The following is a 26319-nucleotide window of genomic DNA, read 5'->3' as shown; positions in this document are numbered from 1 at the left end:
TGCTATCGGCTTGCCGCCCTCCGCCCGCACGGCGACCGTGGTCACGGCACCCACCCCCGGCATCACCTGAACTCCGGTCATCCTCACTCCAGGCAACCTCAATCGATGGAGGGCTTTCTCTGGTCCGTGTCAGTATGTGGTACAGTACTATATAAGAACCGAGGGAGGAGCTAGCAAGTGGAGATGTCCCAAGTGGCCGGCGGAGGAAGAAGAGGTGGTGTTGAACTGCTGCTTCCTCCTCGCCTGGGTCATCGTGGCTAGCACCAACCAAAATTTCTGAGGCCCACGACGTGAGCGGTTGCCGGCGTAGAGACCAAGAGGCACGACGTCGACGAGATGGGAGACCGGGGCAGCCATTGCCGGAGACGACAAGGACCAGGAGGCTCGACCGGGGCAGCCATTGCCGGAGACGACAAGGACCAGGAGGCTCGACCGGAGCAGCCATTGCCGGAGACGACAAGGACCAGGAGGCTCGATGGCGAAGTCCCAAGGGCACCACGGGATGGATCCAGATGCCCCATAGGCCGGGGGTGGAGCTCACCCTCAGATCTCACCTGGATCCGGTGAGGGACGGGAGGCGGGCGGGTCGTCCGGCCTGGGAGGTAATTCGCATAGAAAAATTATACTACTCCAAGAAACGCTGCGATGGGATCGGGATCACGATGGAAGGGCCAGCAAGTCGTTCGGTAATTTTGTCAAAAAGATCTGGTGTGCCACTTAGATTTCTCGTTTTTTGTGTTTTGAGGGTCTGTGATGTTGTGATGTGCACATGTTTTACATGTATCATATTCTTCTCTATGTATTTACGGTTCTTTGTACATTTTTTGAACACAGTACAATCGAAGTCACTCACATACACAAGCATACACTCATCTCTATAAACGCACGCACGTACACCTTATCTTTATAAGGACCTTCAAGAGACTGAGATGACACATCATCTTGAGATTGAAATAAATTCAGGAGTATGCGAGCACCAATGTCAAGTTCCGGTGGGATGAGGATACCACTCTCCTCCTAACCATTCAGGCACAAGTTGATTCACATTCTTTGTACAATTTCATTGCGCTAAAATATATACAAGGAATTTTACAAAAAATAAATAAATAAGTGTGTAGCATCAAACACAAGTGCGATTCGAAACCCCCCCTTTGCCCACTACTCTTCGAGTTACTCTTTTCCATCTCAATCCTCTAGCAATTGATAATAATTGTAAAGTAAAACAACTTGTATTATACGAGGAACTCTTATATTCAAAACCTTAATAACTAGTTTCGTTTTGAACTTTTATTTTTGTAGATATCATGATACTCCAAGTGTGCACTCACACAGTTGCCCCACTTTCACATACCAATTCCATACCTAGGATGGGACACGCGTCACACACTCACAGGAACCACACCGTCTCCCTTCTTAGGACGCCGCCACGAGCCCCATCGGTGACCCCTGGCGTTACACTAACTTCATCGCCACACCCAATGACACATGGGCCTCACCGTCCCTTAGGCTCACATACCAGGGAGTCGAAACTCATGCACACAACCTTTGACACGGCTCTCCTCCACACCCTTCTTCGCACCCATCCACCCATCCCTCACTCCCGTCAGCCGCCGCAACAAAGGCAAAATGCCTGCTCCCCACACCCAATCTCATCTTCCCACCCCGGCACAAACTCGCGCCATTTAAAACCACGGCCAAAACCCTATCCCGAGCATGGCCGCCGCCCGTGAGCTCTTCCGATCTACCCGACGAGCCGCTCTCTCTCTCTCTCCCCCGCGAGTACCTCTCGCTCTGCCAAGCTGGTGCCGCCAGCGAGGAGGAGGCCTCACCCGCACCGTCACCCGCGCAGGCGGGGCGGCCCGACGACATGTGCATGGAAATGATGAAGGTGGTGAGGAAGGACAACGGGGTTGGCTGCGGGAGGGGGGGGGGGCAAGTGGAAGGTGTCTATCTGTTAAAGAAAAATCAACCAAAAACCATATCTCAAGGTTCGTATATACTATGGCATATATTGAGAATGCTTTGTCTCTTACACAAGATTGTATTTTAAAAGAAACTTAGTTCACATAAACTACATCAAATTTATTTTTCGCAATTTCCTCGCTCAAGAGATGGTTTTTGTATGTAGGTGTGAGAAGTGAATAACTCAGTGGAGAAGGGTGTCATCACACTCAGAGTCTCTCGCCGAGTCTTTTCTAATTAAGCATCACTTCCTCTTATTTATATGCTCGTAGGCTCTTAAATATCCCCACCACTCGCTACTCTTCTTTGCTAGTATGCGCTACACATATATACATAAGGCGCTTCTCTTGTTCTTTTTTCTCATGTAACACACAAGCTCGATCCTCTTGGCAAGAGTGCATTGCAGCCGTAGATGCCCATGCGGGGCTAAAGTTTGCTTCCTCGGAATGAGTGGCATCAAAAAGCATGTTGATAGTATCTACGCACCGTCTGGCCTAGTGAGGAAAATACCTATGGCACTCAGGAAAACATATAGAACTGTTTGATTCCTCCAACCAACCAAGGTGCTCTGTCTCAATGACCGGAAAACATGTACTCCTAGAATGGTAAGCCTGCCATCTTTTTCTCCCTTTGGTGCTTCCATGACGATGGAGTACGATGAGTCAAGCGGTTCGGAAAAGAGGCTTTCAGGGATCCAAGTGTAATTTTCTTTGTTTTGGGGGGCTTCGTGATAACATGTCGGTACAAGTGTCGCATTAGTATCCTATGCGTACCTCCCTATGTGTGTGGTCTTTTGTATGTTTTTCTTGCGTTGAAATATACAACTTTCTTTTTAAATGTTACATAGCACCGACCGGACATGTGGATCGAAACTCTTCTTTGCACACTACACTCAGAGTCATTCTCTGTGGTATCTATGCGCACATGTTTTATCACGAGGTCTCCCTCCTCAGGTCATCAACTACGAGCTGCATTGGTGTCCCCCCCTAGCTGTTGGGGAACGTACTAATTTCAAAATTTTCCTACGCACACGCAAGATTATGGTGATGCATAGCAACGAGAGGGGAGAGTGTGTCCACGTACCCTCGTAGACCGAAAGCGGAAGCGTTAGCACAACGCGGTTGATGTAGTCGTACGTCTTCACGATCCGACCGATCAAGTACCGAACGCACGACACCTCCGAGTTCAGCACACGTTCAACTCGATGACGTCCCTCGAACTCCGATCCAGCCGAGCTTTGAGGGAGAGTTCCGTCAGCACGACGGCGTGGTGACGATGATGATGTTCTACCGACGCAGGGCTTCGCCTAAGCACCGCTACGATATTATCGAGGTGGATTATGGTGGAGGGGGGCACCGCACACGGCTAAAAGATCAAGAGATCAATTGTTGTGTCTATGGGGTGCCCCCTGCCCCCGTATATAAAGGAGCAAGGGGGGAGGCGGAAAGCCAAGGAGGAGGGTGTGCCAAGGGGGGAGTCCTACTCCCACCGGGAGTAGGACTCCTCCTTTCCTTGTTGGATTAGGACTTGGGAGGGGGGAAAGAGGAGAGGGAGAAGAAGGAAGGGGGGCGCCGCCCCCTTCTCCTTGTCCTATTCGGACTAGGGGGAGGGGCGCGCGGCCCAGCCCTAGCCGTCTCTCCTCTCTTCCACCTAGGCCCACTAAGGCCCATTATGTTGCCGGGGGGTTCCGGTTACCTCCCGGTACTCCGGTAAAATCCCGATTTCACCCGAAACACTTCCGATATCCAAATATAGGCTTCCAATATATCAATCTTTATGTCTCGACCATTTCGAGACTCCTCGTCATGTCCGTGATCACATCCGGGACTCCGAACAACCTTCGGTACATCAAAACATATAAACTCATAATATAACTGTCATCGAAACGTTAAGCGTGCGGACCCTACGGGTTCGAGAACTATATAGACATAACTGAGACACGTCTCCGGTCAATAACCAATAGCGGAACCTGGATGCTCATATTGGCTCCCACATATTCTACGAAGATCTTTATCGGTCAGACCGCATAACAACATACATTGTTCCCTTTGTCATCGGTATGTTACTTGCCCGAGATTCGATCGTCGGTATCTTAATACCTAGTTCAATCTCGTTACCGGCAAGTCTCTTTACTCGTTCCGTAATACATCATCTCGCAACAAACTCATTAGTTGCAATGCTTGCAAGGCTTAAGTGATGTGCATTCCGAGAGGGCCCAGAGATACCTCTCCGACAATCGGAGTGACAAATCCTAATCTCGAAATACGCCAACCCAACAAGTACCTTCGGAGACACCTGATAGAGCACCTTTATAATCACCCAGTTACTTTGTGACGTTTGGTAGCACACAAAGTGTTCCTCCGGTAAACGGGAGTTGCATAATCTCATAGTCATAGAAACATGTATAAGTCATGAAGAAAGCAGTAGCAACATACTAAACGATCGAGTGCTAAGCTAACGGAATGGGTCAAGTCAATCACATCATTCTCCTAATGATGTGATCCCGTTAATCAAATAACAACTCTTTGTCCATGGTTAGGAAACATAACCATCTTTGATTAACGAGCTAGTCAAGTAGAGGCATACTAGTGACACTCTGTTTGTCTATGTATTCACACATGTATCATGTTTCCGGTTAATACAATTCTAGCATGAATAATAAACATTTATCATGATATAAGGAAATAAATAATAACTTTATTATTGCCTCTAGGGCATATTTCCTTCAGTCTCCCACTTGAACTAGAGTCAATAATCTAGTTCACATCACCATGTGATTTAATACCAATAGTTCACATCACCATGTGATTAACACCCATAGTTCACATCGTCATGTGACCAACACCCAAAGGGTTTACTAGAGTCAATAATCTAGTTCACATCGCTATGTGATTAACACCCAAAGAGTACTAAGGTGTGATCATGTTTTGCTTGTGAGAGAAGTTTAGTCAACGGGTCTGCCACATTCAGATCCGTATGTATTTTGCAAATTTCTATGTCAACAATGCTCTGTACGGAGCTACTCTAGGTAATTGCTCCTACTTTCAATATGTATCCAGATTGAGACTTAGAGTCATCTGGATCAGTGTCAAAATTTGCATCGACATAACCCTTTACGACGAACCTTTTGTCACTTCCATAGTCGAGAAACATATCCTTATTCTACTAAGGATAATTTTGACCGATGTCCAGTGATCTACTCCTAGATCATTATTGTACCCTCTTGCCAAAAGCATGGTGAGGTACACAATAGGTCTGGTACACAGCATAGCATACTTTATAGAACCTATGACTGAGGCATAGGAAATGACTTTCATTCTCTTTTCTATTTTCTGCTGTGGTCGGGTTTTGAGTCTTTACTCAACTTTATACTTTGCAATATAGGCAAGAACTCTTTCTTTGACTGTTCCATTTTGAACTACTTCAAAATCTTGTCAAGGTATGTACTCATTGAAAAAACTTATCAAGCGTCTTGATTTATCTCTATAAATCTTGATGCTCAATATGCAAGCAGCTTCATCGAGGTCTTTCTTTAAAAAACTCCTTTCAAACACTACTTTATGCTTTGCAGAATAATTCTACATTATTTCCGATCAACAATATGTCATTCCCATATACTTATCAGAAATGTTGTAGTGCTCCCACTCACTTTCTTGTAAATACAGTCTTCACCGCAAGTCAGTATAAAACTATATCCTTTGATCAACTTATCAAAGCGTATATTCCAACTCCGAGATGCTTACACCAGTCCATAGATGGATCGCTGGAGCTTGCATATTTTGTTAGCACCTTTAGGATTGACAAAACCTTCTGGTTGCGTCATATACAACTCTTCTTTAATAAATTCATTAAGGAATGCAGTTTTGTTTATCCATTTGCCAGATTTCATAAAATGCGGCAATTGCTAACATGATTCGGACAGACTTAAGCATAGATACGAGTGAGAAACTCTCATCGTAGTCAACACCTTGAACTTGTCGAAAACCTTTTTGCGACAATTCTAGCTTTGTAGATAGTAACACTACTATCAGCGTCCATCTTCCTCTTGAAGATCCATTTATTTTCTATAGCTTCCCGATCATCGGGCAAGTCAACCAAAGTCCACACTTTGTTCTCATACATGGATCCCATCTCAGATTTCATGGCCTCAAGCCATTTTGCGGAATCTGGGCTCACCATCGCTTCCTCATAGTTCGTAGGTTCGTCATGGTCAAGTAACATGACCTCCAGAACAGGATTACCGTACCACTCTGGTGCGAATCTCACTCTGGTTGACCTATGAGGTTCAGTAATAACTTGATCTGACCTCCCGGTACTCCCCAAAACCATTCCGGTGTCCGAACATAGTTGTCCAATATATTAATCTTTATGTCTCGGCCATTTCGAGACTCCTCGTCATGTTCGTGATCACATCCGGGACTCCGAACTACCTTCGGTACATCAAAACACATAAACTCATAATATAACCGTCATCGAACTTTAAGCGTGCGGACCCTACGGGTTCGAGAACTATGTAGACATGACCGAGACACGTCTCCGGTCAATAACCAATAGCGTAACCTGGATGCTCATATTGGCTCCCACATATTCTACGAAGATCTTTATCGGTCAAACCGCATAACAACATACGTTGTTCCCTTTGTCATCAGTATGTTACTTGCCCGAGATTCGATCGTCGGTATCTCAATAGCTAGTTCAATCTGGTTACCAGCAATTCTCTTTACTTGTTGCGTAATACATCATCCCGCAACTAACTCATTAGTTGCAATGCTTGCAAGGCTTAAGTGATGTCCATTACCGAGTGGGCCCAAAGATACCTCTCCGACAATCGGAGTGACAAATCCTAATCTCGAAATACGCCAACCCAACAAGTACCTTTGGAGACACCTGTAGAGCACCTTTATAATCACCCAGTTACGTTGTGACGTTTGGTAGCACACAAAGTGTTCCTCCGGTAAACGGGAGTTGCATAATCTCATAGTCATAGGAACATGTATAAGTCATGAAGTGCAATAGCAACATACTAAATGATCAAGTGCTAAGCTAACAGAATGGGTCAAGTCAATCACATCATTCTCCTAACGATGTGATCCCGTTAATGAAATGACAACTCTTTGTCTATGGCTAGGAAACATAACCATCTCTGATCAACGAGCTAGTCAAGTAGAGGCATACTAGTGACACTCTATTTGTCTACGTATTCACACATGTATCATGTTTCCGGTTAATACAATTCTAGCATGAATAATAAACATTTATCATGATATAAGAAAATAAATAATAACTTTATTATTGCCTCTAGGGCATATTTCCTTCAGTCTCCCACTTGCACTAGAGTCAATAATCTAGATTACACAGTAATGATTCTAACACCCATGGAGCCTTGGTGCTGATCATGTTTTGCTCGTGGAAGAGGCTTAGTCAACGGGTCTGCAACATTCAGATCCGTATGTATCTTGCAAATTTCTATGTCTCCCACCTGGACTTGATCCCAGATGGAGTTGAAGCGTCTCTTGATGTGTTTGGTTCTCTTGTGAAACCTGGATTCCTTTGCCAAAGCAATTGCACCAGTATTGTCACAAAAGATTTTCATTGGACCCAGTGCACTAGGTATGACACCTAGATCGGATATGAACTCCTTCATCCAGACTCCTTCATTTGCTGCTTCCGAAGCAGCTATGTACTCCGCTTCACATGTAGATCCCGCTACGACGCTTTGTTTAGAACTGCACCAACTGACAGCTCCACCGTTCAATAAAAACACGTATCCGGGTTGCGATTTAGAATCGTCCGGATCAGTGTCAAAGCTTGCATCGACGTAACCATCTACGACGAGCTCTTTGCACCTCCATAAACGAGAAACATATCCTTAGTCCTTTTCAGGTATTTTAGGATGTTCTTGATCGCTGTCCAGTGATCCACTCCTGGATTACTTTGGTACCTCCCTGCTAAACTAATAGCAAGGCACACATCAGGTCTGGTACACAGCATTGCATACATGATAGAGCCTATGGCTGAAGCATAGGGAACATCTTTCATTTTCTCTCTATCTTCTTCAGTGGTCGGGCTTTGAGTCTTACTCAACTTCACACCTTGTAACACAGGCAAGAACCCTTTCTTTGCTTGATCCATTTTGAACTTCTTCAAAACTTTGTCAAGGTATGTGCTTTGTGAAAGTCCAATTAAGCGTCTGGATCTATCTCTATAGATCTTGATGCCCAATATATAAGCAGCTTCACCGAGGTCCTTCATTGACAAACTCTTATTCAAATATCTTTTATGCTATCCAGAAATTCTATATCATTTCCAATCAACAATATGTCATCCACATATAATATCAGAAATGCTACAGAGCTCCCACTCACTTTCTTGTAAATACAGGCTTCTCCAAAAGTCTGTATAAAACCATATGCTTTGATCACACTATCAAAACGTTTATTCCAACTCCGAGAGGCTTGCATCAGTCCATAAATGGATCGCTGGAGCTTGCACACTTTGTTAGCTCCCTTTGGATCGACAAAACCTTCCGGTTGCATCATATACAACTCTTCTTCCAGAAATCCATTCAGGAATGCAGTTTTGACATCCATTTGCCAAATTTCATAATCATAAAATGCGGCAATTGCTAACATGATTTGGACAGACTTAAGCATCGCTACGGGTGAGAAGGTCTCATCGTAGTCAATCCCTTGAACTTGTCGAAAACCTTTTGTAACAAGTCGAGCTTTATAGACAGTAACATTACCGCCAGCGTCAGTCTTCTTCTTGAAGATCCATTTATTCTTGATGGCTTGCCGATCATCGGGCAAGTCAACCAAAGTCCATACTTTGTTCTCATACATGGATCCCATCTCAGATTTCATTACCTCAAGCCATTTTGCGGAATCTGGGCTCACCATCGTTTCTTCATAGTTCGTAGGTTCGTCATGGTCTAGTAACATAACCTCCAGAACAGGATTACCGTACCACTCTAGTGCGGATCTTACTCTGGTTGACCTACGAGGTTCAGTAACAACTTGATCTGAAGTTTCATGATCATCATCATTAACTTCCTCACTAATTGGTGTAGACGTCACAGGAACCGGTTTCTGTGATGAACTATTTTCCAATAAGGGAGCAGGTACTGTTACCTCATCAAGTTCTACTTTCCTCCCAATCACTTCTTTCGAGAGAAACTCCATCTCTAGAGAGGATCCATTCTTAGCAACGAATGTCTTGCCTTCGGATCTGTGATAGAAGGTGTACCCAACAGTTTCCTTTGGGTATCCTATGAAGACACATTTCTCCGATTTGGGTTCGAGCTTATCAGGTTGAAGCTTTTTCACATAAGCATCGCAGCCCCAAACTTTAAGAAACGACAACTTTGGTTTCTTGCCAAACCACAGTTCATAAGGCGTCGTCTCAACGGATTTTGATGGTGCCCTATTTAACGTGAATGCGACCGTCTCTAAAGCATAACCCCAAAACGATAGCGGTAAATCAGTAAGAGACATCATAGATCGCACCATATCTAGTAAAGTACGATTACGACGTTCGGACACACCATTACGCTGTGGTGGTCCGGGTGGCGTGGGTTGCGAAACTACTCCGCATTGTTTCAAATGTAGACCAAACTCGTAACTCAAATATTCTCCTCCACGATCAGATCGTAGAAACTTTATTTTCTTGTTACGATGATTTTCAACTTCACTCTGAAATTCTTTGAACTTTTCAAATGTTTCAGACTTATGTTTCATTAAGTAGATATACCCATATCTGCTTAAATCATCTGTGAAGGTGAGAAAATAACAATACCGCCGCGAGCATCAACATTCATTGGACCACATACATTAGTATGTATGATCTCCAACAAATCAGTTGCTCGCTCCATAGTTCCGGAGAACGGCGTTTTAGTCATCTTGCCCATGAGGCATGGTTCGCAAGTACCAAGTGATTCATAATCAAGTGATTCCAAAAGTTCATCAGTATGGAGTTTCTTCATGCGCTTTACACCAATATGACCCAAACGGCAGTGCCACAAATAAGTTGCACTATCATTATCAACTCTGCATCTTTTGGCTCCAACATTGTGAATATGTGTATCACTACTATCGAGATTCATCAAAAATAGACCACTCTTCAAGGGTGCATGACCATAAAAGATATTACTCATATAAATAGAACAACCATTATTCTCAAATTTAAATGAATAACCGTCTCGCATCAAACAAGATCCAGATATAATGTTCATGCTCAACGCTGGCACCAAATAACAATTATTTAGGTCTAAAACTAATCCCGAAGGTAGATGTAGAGGTAGCGTGCCGACGGCGATCACATCAACTTTGGAACAATTTCCCACGCGCATCGTCACCTCGTCCGTAGCCAGTGTTCGCTTAATCCGTAGTCCCTGTTTTGAGTTCCAAATATTAGCAACAGAACCAGTATCAAATACCCAGGTGCTACTGCGAGCTCTGGTAAGGTACACATCAATAACATGTATATCACATATACCTTTGTTCACCTTGCCATCCTTCTTATCCGCCAAATACTTGGGGCAGTTCCGCTTCCAGTGACTAGTCTGCTTGCAGTAGAAGCACTCAGTCTCAGGCTTAGGTCCAGACTTGGGTTTCTTCTCTTGAGTAGCAACTTGTTTGCTGTTCTTCTTGAAGTTCCCCTTCTTCTTCCCTTTGCCCTTTTTCTTGAAACTGGTGGTCTTATTGACCATCAACACTTGATGCTCCTTCTTGATTTCTACCTCCGCAGCCTTTAGCATTGCGAAGAGCTCGGGAATCGTCTTATCCATCCTTTGCATGTTATAGTTCATCACGAAGCTCTTGTAGCTTGGTGGCAGTGATTGAAAAATTCTGTCAATGACGCTATCATCTGGAAGGTTAACTCCCAGTTGAATCAAGTGATTGTTATACCCAGACATTCTGAGTATATGCTCACTGACATAACTATTCTCCTCCATCTTGCAGCTGTAGAACTTATTGGAGACTTCATACCTCTCAATCCGGGCATTTGCTTGAAATATTAACTTCAACTCCTGGAACATCTCATATGCTCCATGACGTTCAAAACGTCGTTGAAGTCCCGGTTCTAAGCCGTAAAGAATGGCACACTGAACTATCGAGTAGTCATCAGCTTTGCTCTGCCAAACGTTCATAACATCTGGTGTTGCTCCTGCAGCAGGTTTGGCACCTAGCGGTGCTTCCAGGACGTCTTCTGTGCAGCAATGAAGATAATCCTCAAGTTACGGACCCAGTCCGTGTAATTGCTACCATCATCTTTCAACTTTGCTTTCTCAAGGAACGCATTAAAATTCAACGGAACAACAGCACGAGCCATCTATCTACAACAAACATAGACATGCAAAATACTATCAGGTACTAAGTTCATGATAAATTTAAGTTCAAGTAATCATATTACTTAAGAACTCCCACTTAGATAGACATCCCTCTAATCATCTAAGTGATTACGTGATCCAAATCAACTAAACCATAACCGATCATCACGTGAAATGGAGTAGTTTTCAATGGTGAACATCACTATGTTGATCATATCTACTATATGATTCACGCTCAACCTTTCGGTCTCAGTGTTCCGAGGCCATATCTGCATATGCTAGGCTCGTCAAGTTTAACCTGAGTATTCTGCGTGTGCAAAACTGGCTTGCACCCGTTGTAGATGGACGTAGAGCTTATCACACCGATCATCACGTGGTGTCTGGGCACGACGGACTTTGGCAACAGTGCATACTCAGGGAGAACACTTTTATCTTGAAATTCAGTGAGAGATCATCTTATAATGCTACCGTCAATCAAAGCAAAATAAGATGCATAAAAGATAAACATCACATGCAATCAATATAAGTGATATGATATGGCCATCATCATCTTGTGCTTGTGATCTCCATCTCCGAAGCACCGTCATGATCACCATCGTCACCGGCGCGACACCTTGATCTCCATCGTAGCATCATTGTCGTCTCGCCAACTATTGCTTCTACGACTATCGCTACCGCTTAGTGATAAAGTAAAGCAATTACATGGCGATTTCATTGCATACAATAAAGCGACAACCATATGGCTCCTGCCAGTTGCCGATAACTCGGTTATAAAACATGATCATCTCATACAATAAAATATAGCATCATGCCTTGACCATATCACATCACAACATGCCCTGCAAAAACAAGTTATACGTCCTCTACTTTGTTGTTGCAAGTTTTACGTGGCTGCTACAGGCTGAGCAAGAACCGTTCTTACCTAAGCATCAAAACCACAACGATAGTTCGTCAAGTTAGTGCTATTTTAACCTTCTCAAGGATCGGGCGTAGCCACACTCGGTTCAACTAAAGTTGGAGAAACTGACACCCGCCAGCCACCTATGTGCAAAGCACGTCGGTAGAACCAGTCTCGCGTAAGCGTACGTGTAATGTCGGTCCGGGCCGCTTCATCCAACAATACCGCCGAACCAAAGTATGACATGCTGGTAAGCAGTATGACTTGTATCGCCCACAACTCACTTGTGTTCTACTCGTGCATATAACATCAACGCATAAAACCAGGCTCTGATACCACTGTTGGGGAACATAATAATTTCAAAATTTTCTTACGCATACGCAAGATCATGGTGATGCATATCAATGAGAGGGGAGAGTGTGTCCACGTACCCTCGTAGACCGAAAGCGGAAGCGTTAGCACAACGGGGTTGATGTAGTCGTACGTCTTCACGATCCGACCGATCAACTACCGAACGCACGGCACCTCCGAGTTCAGCACACGTTCAACTCGATGATGTCCCTCGAACTCCGATCCAGCCGAGCTTTGAGGGAGAGTTTTGTCAGCACGACGGTGTGGTGACGATGATGATGTTCTACCGACGTAGGGCTTCGCCTAAGTACCGCTATGATATTATCGAGATGGATTATGGTAGAGGGGGGCACCGCACACGGCTAAGAGATCCAAGGGATCAATTGTTGTGTCTCCAAGGGGTGCCTCCCTCCCCGTATATAAAGGAGTGGAGGAGGGGGAGGGGACCGGCCACCCTAGGCGCGCCCCATGAGGAGTCCTACTCCCACCGGGAGTAGGACTCCCCCCTTCCATGTGGGAGTAGGAGAGGAGAGGGAAGGAGAGAGGGGGAAAGGAAAGGGGGGGGGGGCGCCGCTCCCCCCTCCTTGTCCAATTCGGACTGGGGGGGGGGAGGGGGCGCGCGGCTGCCCCTTGGCCGCCCCTCCTCTTCTCCACTAGGGCCCAATAGGCCCATTAGTCTCCCCGAGGGGTTCCGGTAACCCCCCGGTACTCCGGTATATGCCCGATACTCCCCGAAACCATTCGGTGTCCGAACATAGTCGTCCAATATATTAATCTTTATGTCTCGACCATTTCGAGACTCCTCGTCATGTCCGTGATCACATCCGGGACTCTGAACTACCTTTGGTACATCAAAACACATAAACTCATAATATAACCGTCATCGAACTTTAAGCGTGCGGACCCTACGGGTTCGAGAACTATGTAGACATGACCGAGACACGTCTCCGGTCAATAACCAATGGCGGAACCTGGATGCTCATATTGGCTCCCACATATTCTACGAAGATCTTTATCGGTCAAACCGCATAACAACATACGTTGTTCCCTTTGTCATCGGTATGTTACTTGCCCGAGATTCGATCGTCGGTATCTCAATAGCTAGTTCAATCTCGTTACCAGCAATTCTCTTTACTCGTTTCGTAATACATCATCCCGCAACTAAATCATTAGTTGCAATGCTTGCAAGGCTTAAGTGATGTCCATTACCGAGTGGGCCCAGAGATACCTCTCCGATAATCGGAGTGACAAATCCTAATCTCGAAATACGCCAACCCAACAAGTACCTTTGGAGACACCTGTAGAGCACCTTTATAATCACCCAGTTACGTTGTGACGTTTGGTAGCACACAAAGTGTTCCTCCGGTAAACGGGAGTTGCATAATCTCATAGTCATAGGAACATGTATAAGTCATGAAGAAAGCAATAGCAACATACTAAACGAGCAAGTGCTAAGCTAAAAGAATGGGTCAAGTCAATCACATCATTCTCCTAATGATGTGATCCCGTTAATCAAATGACAACTCTTTGTCTATGGCTAGGAAACATAACCATCTTTGATCAACGAGCTAGTCAAGTAGAGGCATACTAGTGACACTCTGTTTGTCTATGTATTCACACATGTATCTTGTTTTCGGTTAATACAATTCTAGCATGAATAATAAACATTTATCATGATATAAGGAAATAAATAATAACTTTATTATTGCCTCTAGGGCATATTTCCTTCACTAGCGTCACACCCGCCCCATTCCTCACACCCGATGACACCTAGGCCACACCACCCCTAGGCCTACGCGGTGGGGAGTCAATGCTCGTGCACGCAACCTTTGACAGGTTCTCCCCCACACCCTTCTCCGCATCCACATGATTCTTAATCTTTCTAATAGGGTGTGCAGAAGCACACTACATTGATCTCCCTCATCCCACTTGATTTCTTCCACCTTCATAGAAATTCTAACTTCCAAAACACACTTTACATGGTGAATCCTTCACTAACGGACAAAATTCAGTTATTGATGCATGCACATGTTTAGGAATGAGAGCATTAGTGGTTTATGCTTTTGGTCATGACCGTGGCTGCTGCATCGTAGTCTATGGCATGACAGACTTTTTTGCTGTGCTCTTTGACCATGCAACATATGTCACAGCACGGTGGATACATCTCAACGGTTCCATGTAAGTTCATCAATAATTGTGTGTGTGTCTTTCTGTCCAAGAAAATTCAACCAACAATTATTTCTTAAACAACACTTCATAAGTTTCATATATACAACGAAATCTGTCGAGAATGATTTGTATCTTACACATGTTTGTAGTTTTTGTTGACTTAGTTCACATAAATTGCGCCAAATTTATGTGCCGCAATCTTCAACTGGAGGGTGGGTTTTCATATGTAGGTGTGAGAGGTGGAGAAGGGCGCCATTAGGCCTAGAGTCTCTTGCCGAGTCTTTATAGAGCATTACTTCCTCTATTTATATGCACCTAGGCTCTTAAATATCCTCACACATCTTGTGACTCTTCTTTGCTACTATGTGCTATACATATATGAGTACATGCTTCTCTTATTCTTTTTCCCATGCGAGACACAAGCTCGATCCTCTTGGCAAGAGTGTATAACGCCTTAGATGCCCATGCAGGGGCTAACTTTTGCTTCTTCGGAATGAGTGACGTCAAGAAACATGTTGACCGTACCAGTTTCTAAACTGGCCAGTCAGGAAATTACTCAAGGCCCACTTGCAAACATATAGGATAGTTTGATTCCCTCAACTCCATAGCAAGACGGTTTGTTTCAACATCTGGAAAACATGTAGAATGGGAAGCCCATCATCTTCTTCCACTTTTGTTGATCCAAGGACGATGAAGGTCGACAAGTCAAGCAGTTCAGTGAAGAGGCTTTCGGGGATCCGAGTGCAATTTTCTTAGTTTTAGGTGGCTCGTGATATCACGTTGGGACAAGTCTCCCATCGGTATCCTATGTATATCCCCTGATGTGCGTATAGTCCTTCGTATGTCTTTCTTGCGTTGGAATGTACACATCGGTTTTTCTTTTGATGAAATGTTACATTGCATCGAAACTCTCCTTGGCGCACGACATTTGGTGTCACTCATGCCATTTCATTTTCAACCCTCTAGCAATGGATAATTCAAAAGCGAAACGGGCAGTACGAGGAACTTGTATTTTATCTACCATTTTCACAACCTTGTAACGACGATTCATAATTTGTTTTGAATTCTCTTCCTAGACATTGTGATAAAACGTTGCGTGCACTGACACCGCGGCCCCACCTTGAGCATACAAATCCCCTACCGCGGCGGGCCACGCGTCGCGCGCTCACAGGCGCCACACCGTCTCCCTCCTCAGGTCGCCGACCAGGAGCCCCCTCGGCGGCCCCCTAGCGCCACACCCGCTTACAGGCTCACTCCCTATGACATCTGGGCCACGTCGCCCCTGACCCTACGTGCCAGGGAGCCGACGCCCGTGCGCGCAGCCTTTGACACCCACACCCTTCTCCGCATCCACCCACCCACCCGTCCCCCACTCCCGCCGGCCGCCGCAGCCAGGGCAAGACGCCTCCTCCCCACACCCGATCTCCCCCTCCCCTCCCCACCCGACCCCCCACCCCCGCTCGAACCCGCGCCATTTCAAACCCCGCCCAAACCCCCATCCCGAGCATGGCCGACGCGCCGCCGCCGGGGCCGCCCGCGAGCTCCTCCGATCCGCCCCCGCCGGCGGAGCCCGGCGAGCCGCTCTCCCTCTCCCGCGGCTACCTCTCGCTCCGCCAGGCGGGCCCCGCCAGCGAGGAGGACGCCTCCCCCGCGCCGGCGCCCGGCGACAGGTGCAGGGCGATGATGGAGGTGGTGAGGAAGGATAACGGGGCGGGCGGGGAGGACGGCAAGTGGAAGGTGTCCAAGCTGGTGGTGGAGCACAACCACGGGCTGGAAGCGGCGGCTACGGGTGAGGCTGCCCCCTCCGCGGCCGCGGCCGCGCCGGCGCTCGGGATGGAGTTCGACTCCGTCCAGGACGCCAAGGGCTTCTACTACGGCTACGGCGAGAGGGCCGGGTTCAAGGCGCGCACCGGCTCCAACCGCCGCTCGGCCGGCACGGGGGGCATGATCATGCAGCGGTTCCTCTGCTGCAGAGGCAATTACTCGTATAGGAAGGGTAATAAAGCTAAGGATTCGGATGCCGCCAAGGAGGTGGAGGAGGGCGCTGCGGGGGAAGGGGCAGGGGAAGGGGAAGGGAAGGTTGGGGCCCCTAAGAAGAGGGGCCGCAAGCCCGGGAAGAAGAGCGCGCCGGTGATCGAGGTGGGGAGCTCGGTGGAGAAGGGTGCTGCAATAGCAGGCGCAGAGAATGGGCAAGCAGTGCCTAGTAAGGAGAATTTGGGGAGAGGTGGGGATAAGAAGGATGTTGCGGAGAAGGATGTCGAGTCTGTCGTCCAACTTGAGGAAGAACATGTTGAGCTGGAGGATGTTGCACAGGATGGTGCCCATGACCTCGGTGCCGGCGACGATGCTAATTCTGATGCTGATGAGGGTGAAATGGAAAAGGAGGTGGAGGTCAAGGAAAAGAGAGGGAGAGGGAGGCCGAGAAAGGCTGTCACAGAGGGCAATGCCCTGCAGGCATGTGTGTCGACGGACCTTGGTGTGACGGCGTCGCAGTGCGCTGTTGATGAGAGAAAGAAGATACTTAATAAGTATCTCTCGAAGAGACAGAGCAGACCTGCCTCGGGCAGACCCGCCAAGGTAAATCACTTCCACCTCGCTGTTAGTTGTGGCGGAGATAAAGAATGTAGCATAATTTGCAATACTGTATTATGTGGACTGTGGACTGTAGAACAGAATGTAAGTAGGCATCATTGCTACAATGAGGCTCACATACTTGCTCATTTCAGAAACAAAGGTTATATTACCTGGCACATCAATATTTATGGGAACTTACCAACGTGTGTTGCATATATCAGGACATAAACATAAGTTAGAATGTTGAAGTGTCTGGGTAATCAGCCCTATATCAACTGAAAGTAATCGTAGATATAATATTGTATGATCCTTTGCTTATTTGGTAAGTATGTGTTCTTCTCCATTTTAGATTATCTCACGCCAAGCTTTGGCGGAAAGGCGTAAGAGAGGTGATGGAGGTAGATTTCTGGCAAGCGACGGACCGCTGGTAACTTTGCTTGCATATCAGCTATATGTATTTGTGAAGGCTCTGCATTACTGTGCTCTATCGCTGTTAGCAGTCTCCTCAGTTGGTATATACTAACTGTTATCTCACAGTCAGGACTCACAAGTTACAGCCGATTGCATTTTCATACATAGTGGCACATAAATTGGCACCTTTTATATGGAGTATATTGTCATGTGCTCAGGGTTGGAGCCTAATCTCCTTTTCTGTTTATATTGATAGCTTTACATAGCTATTATATAGAGGGCTGGGGTAAAGTAAAGTAAAGTCATAAGGCAAGCACTAACAAACTTGGAAACTAATTGATATGGAGATCCCCTAGGCTATCATGAGCATCAAGCAGCAGTTGCTTGTCCTTATCATTGTGCCTGCGCCATACATTCTGCCCCACATGACAGATATGTACTGTTACTTCATTTGCGTAGCCACTTTCCATTGCTACTAAACTTGAAATTATACAGGAAATTGTTCACTTTGTACTTGTATCCTGCATGTCATTGATGTACAACTCCAACTTCTGTGGGGCTGGTTTCAACAGACTATGTAGCTCTTCTTGTTGACCTTCACTGAACTATTTTATGTGTGCTTTTTATCTGTCGGTGGTCTGTACTTAACTCCACTTTGCAGCTCTTGTATGCTAACACAATTTGATTTTTTCTGACCTGTTGTATCTTTGTATGGAGGTCTCTCATGAATGTGGAAATTAGTTGAATGTACAAGCATTAACTTGCTTCCATGTATTAGTTTTTTTCAGAATAAATGTGAAGCTTCTCTGTGACATTTATCTCATTATTTTTATGCTTTCTTGTTCTTGTTCTTGGCAGCCGTTAGAAAGGCGATCGAAACGTCTTGAGAAGCAAAATCTTCAAAATGAAAAGAAGGTAGCGTACAAAATGTTCAATTATAATTTATTTTTTTACCTTTTCTCTGCAGTTGTTGCATAGGAGATAATTGTTTGAGTTTTATGTATGAATCTTTTGATATAATACTTTTCTTTGGTTACTTTACATGAAAAGGGAATAATGATTTCTGTGAGTTTACACCATTTTCTCCATATGAACTGCTATGTTTGCGTATTATTGTACTCCCTCTGATCCATATTACAAAGATGTACTAAAGCTGTGACAAGTAATATGGATTGGAGGGAGTATTTGAATCTCCCATTCACTTTAACACGTATGATTGTTTGCCCTTTGTCCAGCCTGAGAGTAAAGAAGATGAAATAGTTGAAGCGGAACAGGATCCAGAAACTGAAGTAGTAGCTGGGCCTGGAGGAGAGCCAAAAGTTGGTATGGTTTTCCTGAATGAAGACAAGGCTTACGAGTTTTATGTCAGCTATGCTGGAACTGCAGGATTCAATGTCCGAAAAGGATGCTCTGAGAAAACAGCAAATAATGTTACGAAATCTCGGGCTTATGTATGTTCTAAAGAGGGATTCCGCCCTAAAAGTTTTACTGCCGAGCCAAAGAAACAACGAGCAGAAACAAGAACTGGCTGTGAAGCACACATGACTGTTAAAATCACTACTAGCGGCAAATATGTAGTGACAGAGTGTGTGGCTGATCATAATCATGATCTTGAAGCTCCTGTGGTGGACATTCAGATTCTGAGATCACAGAAGTTATTAGCAAAGTTACAGCAGCCTCCAGATCCACCAAAAGTTGTTTTGATACCAAATGACTATAAAAATTATGTTAGGACAAGGCACACGACGGATATGCAATTGGGCGATGCTCGGGCAATTTCTGAATATTTACAGAGGATGAAAGGCGAGAATCCTTCATTCTTCTGTTCCATTCAAGTGGATGAAGACGACCAATTCAGAAATGTATTCTGGGCAGATGTTAAATCAGTGATGGACTTTAACTACTTCGGTGATGTAGTATGTGTTGACACAAGGTATAGCATAAGTGATTATTGTAGGCCTCTGTTGTTGTTCATTGGAGTTAACCATCATAAGCAGCCAACCATATTTGGTACAGCATTTATTTATGATGAATCAGTCGAATCCTTCAAGTGGTTGTTTGAAACTTTCAAGTCTGCTATGAGTGGAAAGCAGCCAAGAACAGTTTTGACTGATCGCTCTACAGCAATAAGCGATGCAGTTGCTTCTGCTTGGCCAGGGACTGCTCATCGCTTCTCACTGTTGCATTTGTATCAAAATGCCACCAAGGTACTAAGCGATACATTCCAAGGGTCGGAAACTTTTGCCCATGATTTTAGTCGGTCTTTGTATGACTATGAGGAGGAGGGGGACTTTTTGTCTAGCTGGGAAATCCTCTTGGCGAAGTACAATCTGAAAGACAACAAGTGGCTAAGTAAATTGTATGAGGATAGAGAAAGATGGGCTTTGCCTTATGGGCGTGATATATTCTGTGCAGATATTGCAGCCACACTCCGAAGTGATAACATGGATGCCATCCTGACAGGTGTTCTCAAAACAGAAATAGATCTTCCATACTTCTTTAACAGATATGATAAATTTTTAGAGGAGAAACGTCTAGCTGAACAAGAAGCTGACTACCTTGGAGTTCAAATGACACAGAGGGTACCACCTCTGCGGTTACTTTGGCAAGCTGCTAATACATATACTCCTGCACTGTTTGAGCTGTTCAGGTTAGAATTTGAACTGGTCTTGGCCTGCATGGTTTATTGCTGTGGTGAAATTGGACCAATATCCGAGTATGAGGTAACTGTCAAAAACAGACCTCAAGTTCATTTTGTTAGATTTGACTCATCAGAATATATGGTCCTTTGTAGCTGCAAGAAGTTTGAATTTGTAGGCCTTCCATGCTGCCATGCACTGAAAGTTCTTGAGATAAAAAATATTAAAGAACTTCCACCACAATATATTTTGAAAAGATGGCGAAAGGATGCTCAGAGTGAATCTCCAAAGGAGAACTTCGGTTTTGCTGCTGTGGATGAAGATCCCAAGTTCACGATGTCTAAACGGCACAATTCGCTGTATCGAACTTTATATAAAGTGGCAGCAAAGGCTGCAGAAAACATTGAAGGTCAGAGATTTATGGAGAGCCAATATGATCAGCTCCTGGAGCAAGTTGAGCTTCTTTTGCAAGCAAAGTTGCATGACAAGCCTTCCTTAAGCACTATCATGAGAAGTCAACAGCCAAATTTGCCTCAGAATGATACCAGCAACAGTGAACCTCGCAGAGCAAGTAGTAAAAAAAATAAAAATGTGGAGAATCGTCGCCAGCAGCAAAGTCCTCTTGAATCAAGTAAAAAGAAAAAAGGTAGACAAGGTATGTTCATCACCTAAGCTGCTCCATGCTGGATTGAACATGATGAACGTCTTATCTTATTAAGCTGTTGCAGGTCTAGTGGAGCCTGAGGAGGCTGAACTGCCACTTAGGGTTCTTGCTCCCACAATATCGAATGACATCCCAAATCACATGAGTACTCCAACCAATCAGTTCCTTGCTCCAAGTCATCTGATGCAGGTGAAACTTATGTCTTTTCCATAGACCAATCATTATAGTTTGTATGTCTATAGTTTTAGTCTGATATATTATAGCTTTACCAAACAGGCACCATATGTTACACAGCAGTTTGGTCTTAATTCTCTTCAAGGATTTTCTGGAATGTCGCCATTTGGGCAGGTAATGGGCATTCTTTTAGTTTCTTGAAAAAACAGTACAATTTGTACTTTGGTGTCACTACATATCGGTGTGTCGATAGATGCAGGAACAATCACATGTTCATCTTCAGCAACCTCATCTACAACAACCACCCTTTCATAGCGGTCCTCAAATGCACCAGGTGATTCTACATTTAAGCATTACTCTATGTTTGGTTACACCTGTATTGTCCTTCCCAAGGGATTTTACTCCACTTATTTCTTCAACAGTTGCTAGGGTAGGACTTTTAGGTGAGCATTGAGTTCATATCCTTACATACCCCTCTAGAATAAGTTCTCTCCATGGGAGATATTCATGTAGGTGATGTAGTCGGTCAAGTGACTGTAATCAGCATTACATAGCATGAGCTCATTCGACAACTTTCAAGCCGAAACATGGTTAGAGCTCTAATATGTCTTGAACTTATACCGAATTCAATTAATCTAAATCTCGTAACATTTTCTGATCTATTTGATAATCGCCAATTAAAAGGAGATATTTTCGCAATTTTTGTTATAGCCCTTGCGGCCTGGATTTTTTGATTTCCTAAAAGAGTTTTGGTCTAACAGTTTTTTCTCGGAAGAAGCAAAAAAATAAAAGAAAGAATAAAATATGAAAGAAAAGCGTCCATTGCTTGTTGGCTAATTTTCTTAAGAAGGCAAAATGACGACAGCTAGATTTTGTCATGTTTTGGTGCAGGCTCCCCCTCCAGATATCCAGTCATTGCAGTTTCTTAGCAGCAATCCTCAACTGGGCCACCAGACCACGGATCAAGGCCAGTACACCATCCCAGTATGGGATTTCCTGTGATGTAGTACGTGTTTATGCCAGAATGTAGAAACTCAACTATCCTAGCTGTAAATAATTTAACGAAAAATAATGTAGAATCTGAGCTGTCCTCCCTGCCCCCCCTTGTTTATACTAATGAAAATACGGGGCACTGGTAAAACCTAGACGAAACCTTTATACTATGGGTGAAAAGGTTACGCGGTGTTGAAATACAAGGGCTCCGAATCCCAAAACCACCAGCTGCTGGTCATGAGCAAGATCTTATCCGCCCCCGGAGACTTGCCACCCCCTCTCCATGCAGGGATCATGGACTATCATTAACAAGTTTTGCCATTTTATCGACGCCTGCCAAAGCGCGGATCGGCGCGAAGAAAGAGGCTTATCGTACATATCGAGGTAAGCCTTAATCTTGTTCTACGTGATCTCATCTTTGTTCATCTCCAGCATCTGAGGTTGCAGGTGGCTGCCCGCCAAACACCAAAGCGGGAGCCAGCTCTTTTAGCGGCCACCGCGGTTGCCCGCCAGCAACCAATCGTTCTCATGACAGCAACGTCCACATGCAGAACTGCAGAAGCACCGATAGTGTGTGGAATGCGTCTATTTCCGAACACTCTTCTGCCAGCTCTAGTGTCCCGTGCCCCCGGAAGATTTTCCGAACGATTCCTCTGTTTCCCTCGCTAGCTCCTCAACAGGCTAATGCATCACTTGCTTCCACTCCTGTAGGTTGTAGCTCATGAGATTCTCAATCAAGTGAGGACTGTAACTGTTAGTTTTGTGAACACTGGTATACATGCAACCTTTTCTGTCTAAGGAAACAAACCCCTTTAAGTCTGTTTTTTCAGCCTGCCCTCTGCCCCCGCTGAATGTTGCCAATCAAGTGTCATATGTACTTGGCCTCTCGCTGCTGGATATGGACCTTGGAGTCATGGTTTTGGCTTCGTCCCCAATAGGATACGACACTTCAGCCGTGGCTCTGAACTCCACAGTGACCGGCCCTCATCATTCTGTAGTTATAACTGAAACTGGACAAGAGATGGACAGTCCGATGGAACTCACATAATGCTGATATCCTAGCAGCCTGATGAATAGTCCTGATGTTTAGCTTATTCAGGATGCTGCTGCTGACTCTTACAGGGAACTGGCCTCAGTCCGATCAGTCACGTTGTTGCACCATCCACCGGGCCTGCCGAGCCTGCAGCTCCTAAGACGCGTCGCCCCAGAGCTCCAGCTCCAATTGATACAGTTCATGTCCGCCGCAGCGAGAGGGCCAATAAATACGATGGCTTCCGTGTAGTATTATGCAGCGCCGACGCGATTATGCGGCGCGTCTGCTGGAGCCCGCTAGAGGAAACACGGTGAACCCAGCAACAGCTTTGCAGGATTATTTGCGGGACGGCACAGAGGCCTAGCGGGATATCCCGTCCACCTACATTAACCTAAATTTTGCTCGCTTGTCCGTCGGGATATTGCAGGAATCGTTCTTATTTTAGCATTGTCCATACAGAATGCACATTATTACAACATTTTGAGATGAAAAGAAACGCAGACCAAAGCTATGCTTGTGCTTCTAAGATGCTCTTTTACAAAGAAGACATGCTTTTGGCTGAGCTGAAAGGAATCAGTCTACCAAGTACAACATTTTAGTGACCATTTGGTTGAAAACAACACGATCTATTGATGTTATCTTGTGCTACACCTGAAAGGCTGAAAATATCTCAAATGCTGAGGTGACACTGATAAGGGGTGGGCAGTGATCTCCAATTAAATTTCTTTTCGTGCAAAGTGACGACTGTAAAATTTCAATCATTTGACAATACGAATGCAAATGGCTGAAACAAACTTCTCTCAAGAAACTTTCTGATGAGCAATTGGGGCATTCCATATAATTATTATCAGTTACTGCTCACTATCATAGGTTAAATGATTGAGAGAGCAAGCGAATCGTATGGCCAACAACAGAATATAACTATGTTCTGGCAGGCTGATTCCTTTCAACTCAGCCAAATGGTTATCTCTCGGCAAATTCAGCAGAAGGTTTGAGTAAATGGTTAATTAAACATATGCCACTGCAATTCTTTAGTGATGGACCAAGTATGTGCATAGTTTTTGAGGGATGGTATATCCATAGTAGTACTTTTATGGCCGAGTCTGCTAAGATGTAAATATATCTCTTTCGCAAGAGTTGAGTCATTGCGCTAATGATGGATGACAGTTCATTGTGAAAGGTTATGGCACGTCGAAAGCCATAAAGAATGCAACTGGTGCTAGTTGTGACAGGGGAATGGTATTGTCGGAATGCACATTAGTTCCAACAAATAAGACATGCTTTTGACTTTGCTGAAAGGAATCAATCTACTGAGTGTAACATTTTAGTGATAATTTGGTAGAAAAAAGAACACAATCTTTCACTGGTATGTATGATAGGTTAATAGGTCACCCACATCATATATGTTGTGCTATACCTGAGCCAAATGCTGAGATGACAATGGAATTTTCATGCGAAGTAAAGACTATATAATTGTTTTCAATCAATTGACAGTACTAATGCAAAGGGTCCAATACAAAATTCTCTCAAGAAACTTTCTAATGTGCAATTGGGGCATTCTGCCTAAACCATTACCAATTACTGCTCACTATCATACGTTAAATATGGGAGACAGTGAACAAGCCATATGCCCAGCAACAGAATAGAACTATCTTCGGGAAGTTCAGTAATAGGTTTGAGTAAATAGATCAGGTATTCGGCTCACACTTTCTGCATCCTTTCATCAATGGATAGGAGCAGCGACAGATGTTTTCAAGATGGTGGCTTCAGACATATTGATGTATTATTTTGTAAGGTCTTTGTGAATAATTAATAAAGTGGCTGCATGCATCTCCCAGATGCAGAGGCCAGGGGTCACCCTCCTTTTCAAAAAAAAAAATGTTTTCGAGGGATGATATATGATACCTTTGTGATGGAGTCTGCTGAGGTATAAATATACCTCTTTCGTGATGGTTGGGTGTTGCGATAATGATTGGTGATAGTTCATTGCGAATGACCAAAAGAAGTCGGGTTCCTTATGAAGCGGCAATATCTGGCTTATCCTTGATTTGGTTTTGACTGAAGAGGTAACAAGCATGACTGGATGAATATCCAGTGGCTCGAAAATAAACAGAACTTTAAGAAGAAAAAATGGACGTTTGTGCTATAACGAAATCCAATTAAATGATTGGCGCTGAAGTTCAAGTCTTCAACCAAACATGCAGATAATAAATGGCATAACTGCCACGCCAACTCTTGGAATAGGAATAGAGTCCAACCTCTTACAATTATTGTTCTCTACCATGTCCTAGTTCTTATATAAGTAATTTTCCTTGCTACCTTCTTCTCAAGAACTATTGCTCGAGCACATTGTGGGAAAATGGTAAAGAGTGTTAGGAATGACAGGCAACAGGAACACTGGAATTGTTATCTTCTTTTTTAGGGGAACTGGCACGAGCGGTGTCTGAAGATTCTGGAAGCTACGAAGCGCACCAGTAGTCAAAGCGGCGTAAGATGACAAACAATCGTTACCGCCAAACACCAACACAGAACCCAGATGACAATGAAGGAAAACCTCAATCATTCCCGTAGGAGCACGGAAGAAGATGCTTCGCACAACAATGCACAACCACACCACCGCACTGCATACATGGTCGTCGCTGAAGAAGAAACAAACCAAACCCATAAATAAGAAGGTTTGGGAAGCCTCGATAATGGTGGCGAAGAACACATACCTCAACACCATGCTGTCCGCAGCATCCAACACATGGACGAGCACCTCGATCCGGGCCCGCCGCCCCGACATCCTACCGGTTCTGGAGCTACCATTCCGACTTTCACCCTAGTCCCGAGGCCACACAGCATCTAGGACGACCACTTCACTTCCCAAGCAGCGGTAAAACAGACACCCCGTCAAACCATACCACGACGTTTCCCCGAGCCACTGTTCTGGCTTGCTCTCATCACACTGCCTGATGCAATGTTATCTTCCATGGATGTGTAGTATCTTTATGAATGAGTCTGCTAAAATATAAGCATATCTTTTCCGCGATAGTTGCATGACAAGCCTTCCTTAAGCACTATCATGAGAGGTCAACAGCAGAATTTGAATCCTTAAGCACTATCATGAGTCTGCTAAGATAT

The 26319-nt window shown here is 44.8% G+C and overlaps 1 protein-coding gene across 4 annotated transcripts; it reads left to right on the top strand.

Moving 5' to 3' along the window:
- The first annotated feature begins 16131 nt into the window (after positions 1-16131).
- On the top strand, positions 16132-22322 carry LOC123123022 (protein FAR1-RELATED SEQUENCE 7). 4 transcript variants are annotated; one of them, XM_044543423.1, is made up of 8 exons: positions 16132-17285; positions 17632-17709; positions 18552-18608; positions 18929-20978; positions 21061-21185; positions 21273-21344; positions 21430-21504; positions 22062-22322. In XM_044543423.1, exons 1-8 carry the CDS (start codon positions 16215-16217, stop codon positions 22170-22172), a joined length of 3639 nt encoding a protein of 1212 aa, XP_044399358.1. In that variant the 5' UTR covers positions 16132-16214; the 3' UTR covers positions 22173-22322. The 4 variants fall into 4 exon arrangements, with proteins under 4 accessions (XP_044399358.1, XP_044399357.1, XP_044399356.1 ...); XM_044543422.1 differs by having other exon boundaries at positions 16133-17285; positions 21424-21504; XM_044543421.1 differs by having other exon boundaries at positions 16134-17285; positions 18929-20987.
- Positions 22323-26319: the final 3997 nt, after the last annotated feature.

The sequence above is a fragment of the Triticum aestivum genome, chromosome 5D (genome assembly GCF_018294505.1).
Source record: "Triticum aestivum cultivar Chinese Spring chromosome 5D, IWGSC CS RefSeq v2.1, whole genome shotgun sequence".
NCBI classification, from domain to species: Eukaryota; Viridiplantae; Streptophyta; class Magnoliopsida; order Poales; family Poaceae; genus Triticum; species Triticum aestivum.
Note: the sequence above shows the minus strand (reverse complement) of the source record. Positions and strands in the feature narration are given on the sequence as shown.

Bases quoted from the DNA above. Each gene is read 5' to 3' on its own strand.
- LOC123123022 (XM_044543420.1), top strand. From the start codon at position 16,215: ATGGCCGACGCGCCGCCGCCGGGGCCGCCCGCGAGCTCCTCCGATCCG. The intron at 18,609-18,928 runs GTAGCGTACAAA...CCCTTTGTCCAG, and splicing joins ATCTTCAAAATGAAAAGAAG to CCTGAGAGTAAAGAAGATGA. The intron at 21,186-21,272 runs GTGAAACTTATG...TTTACCAAACAG, and splicing joins CTCCAAGTCATCTGATGCAG to GCACCATATGTTACACAGCA.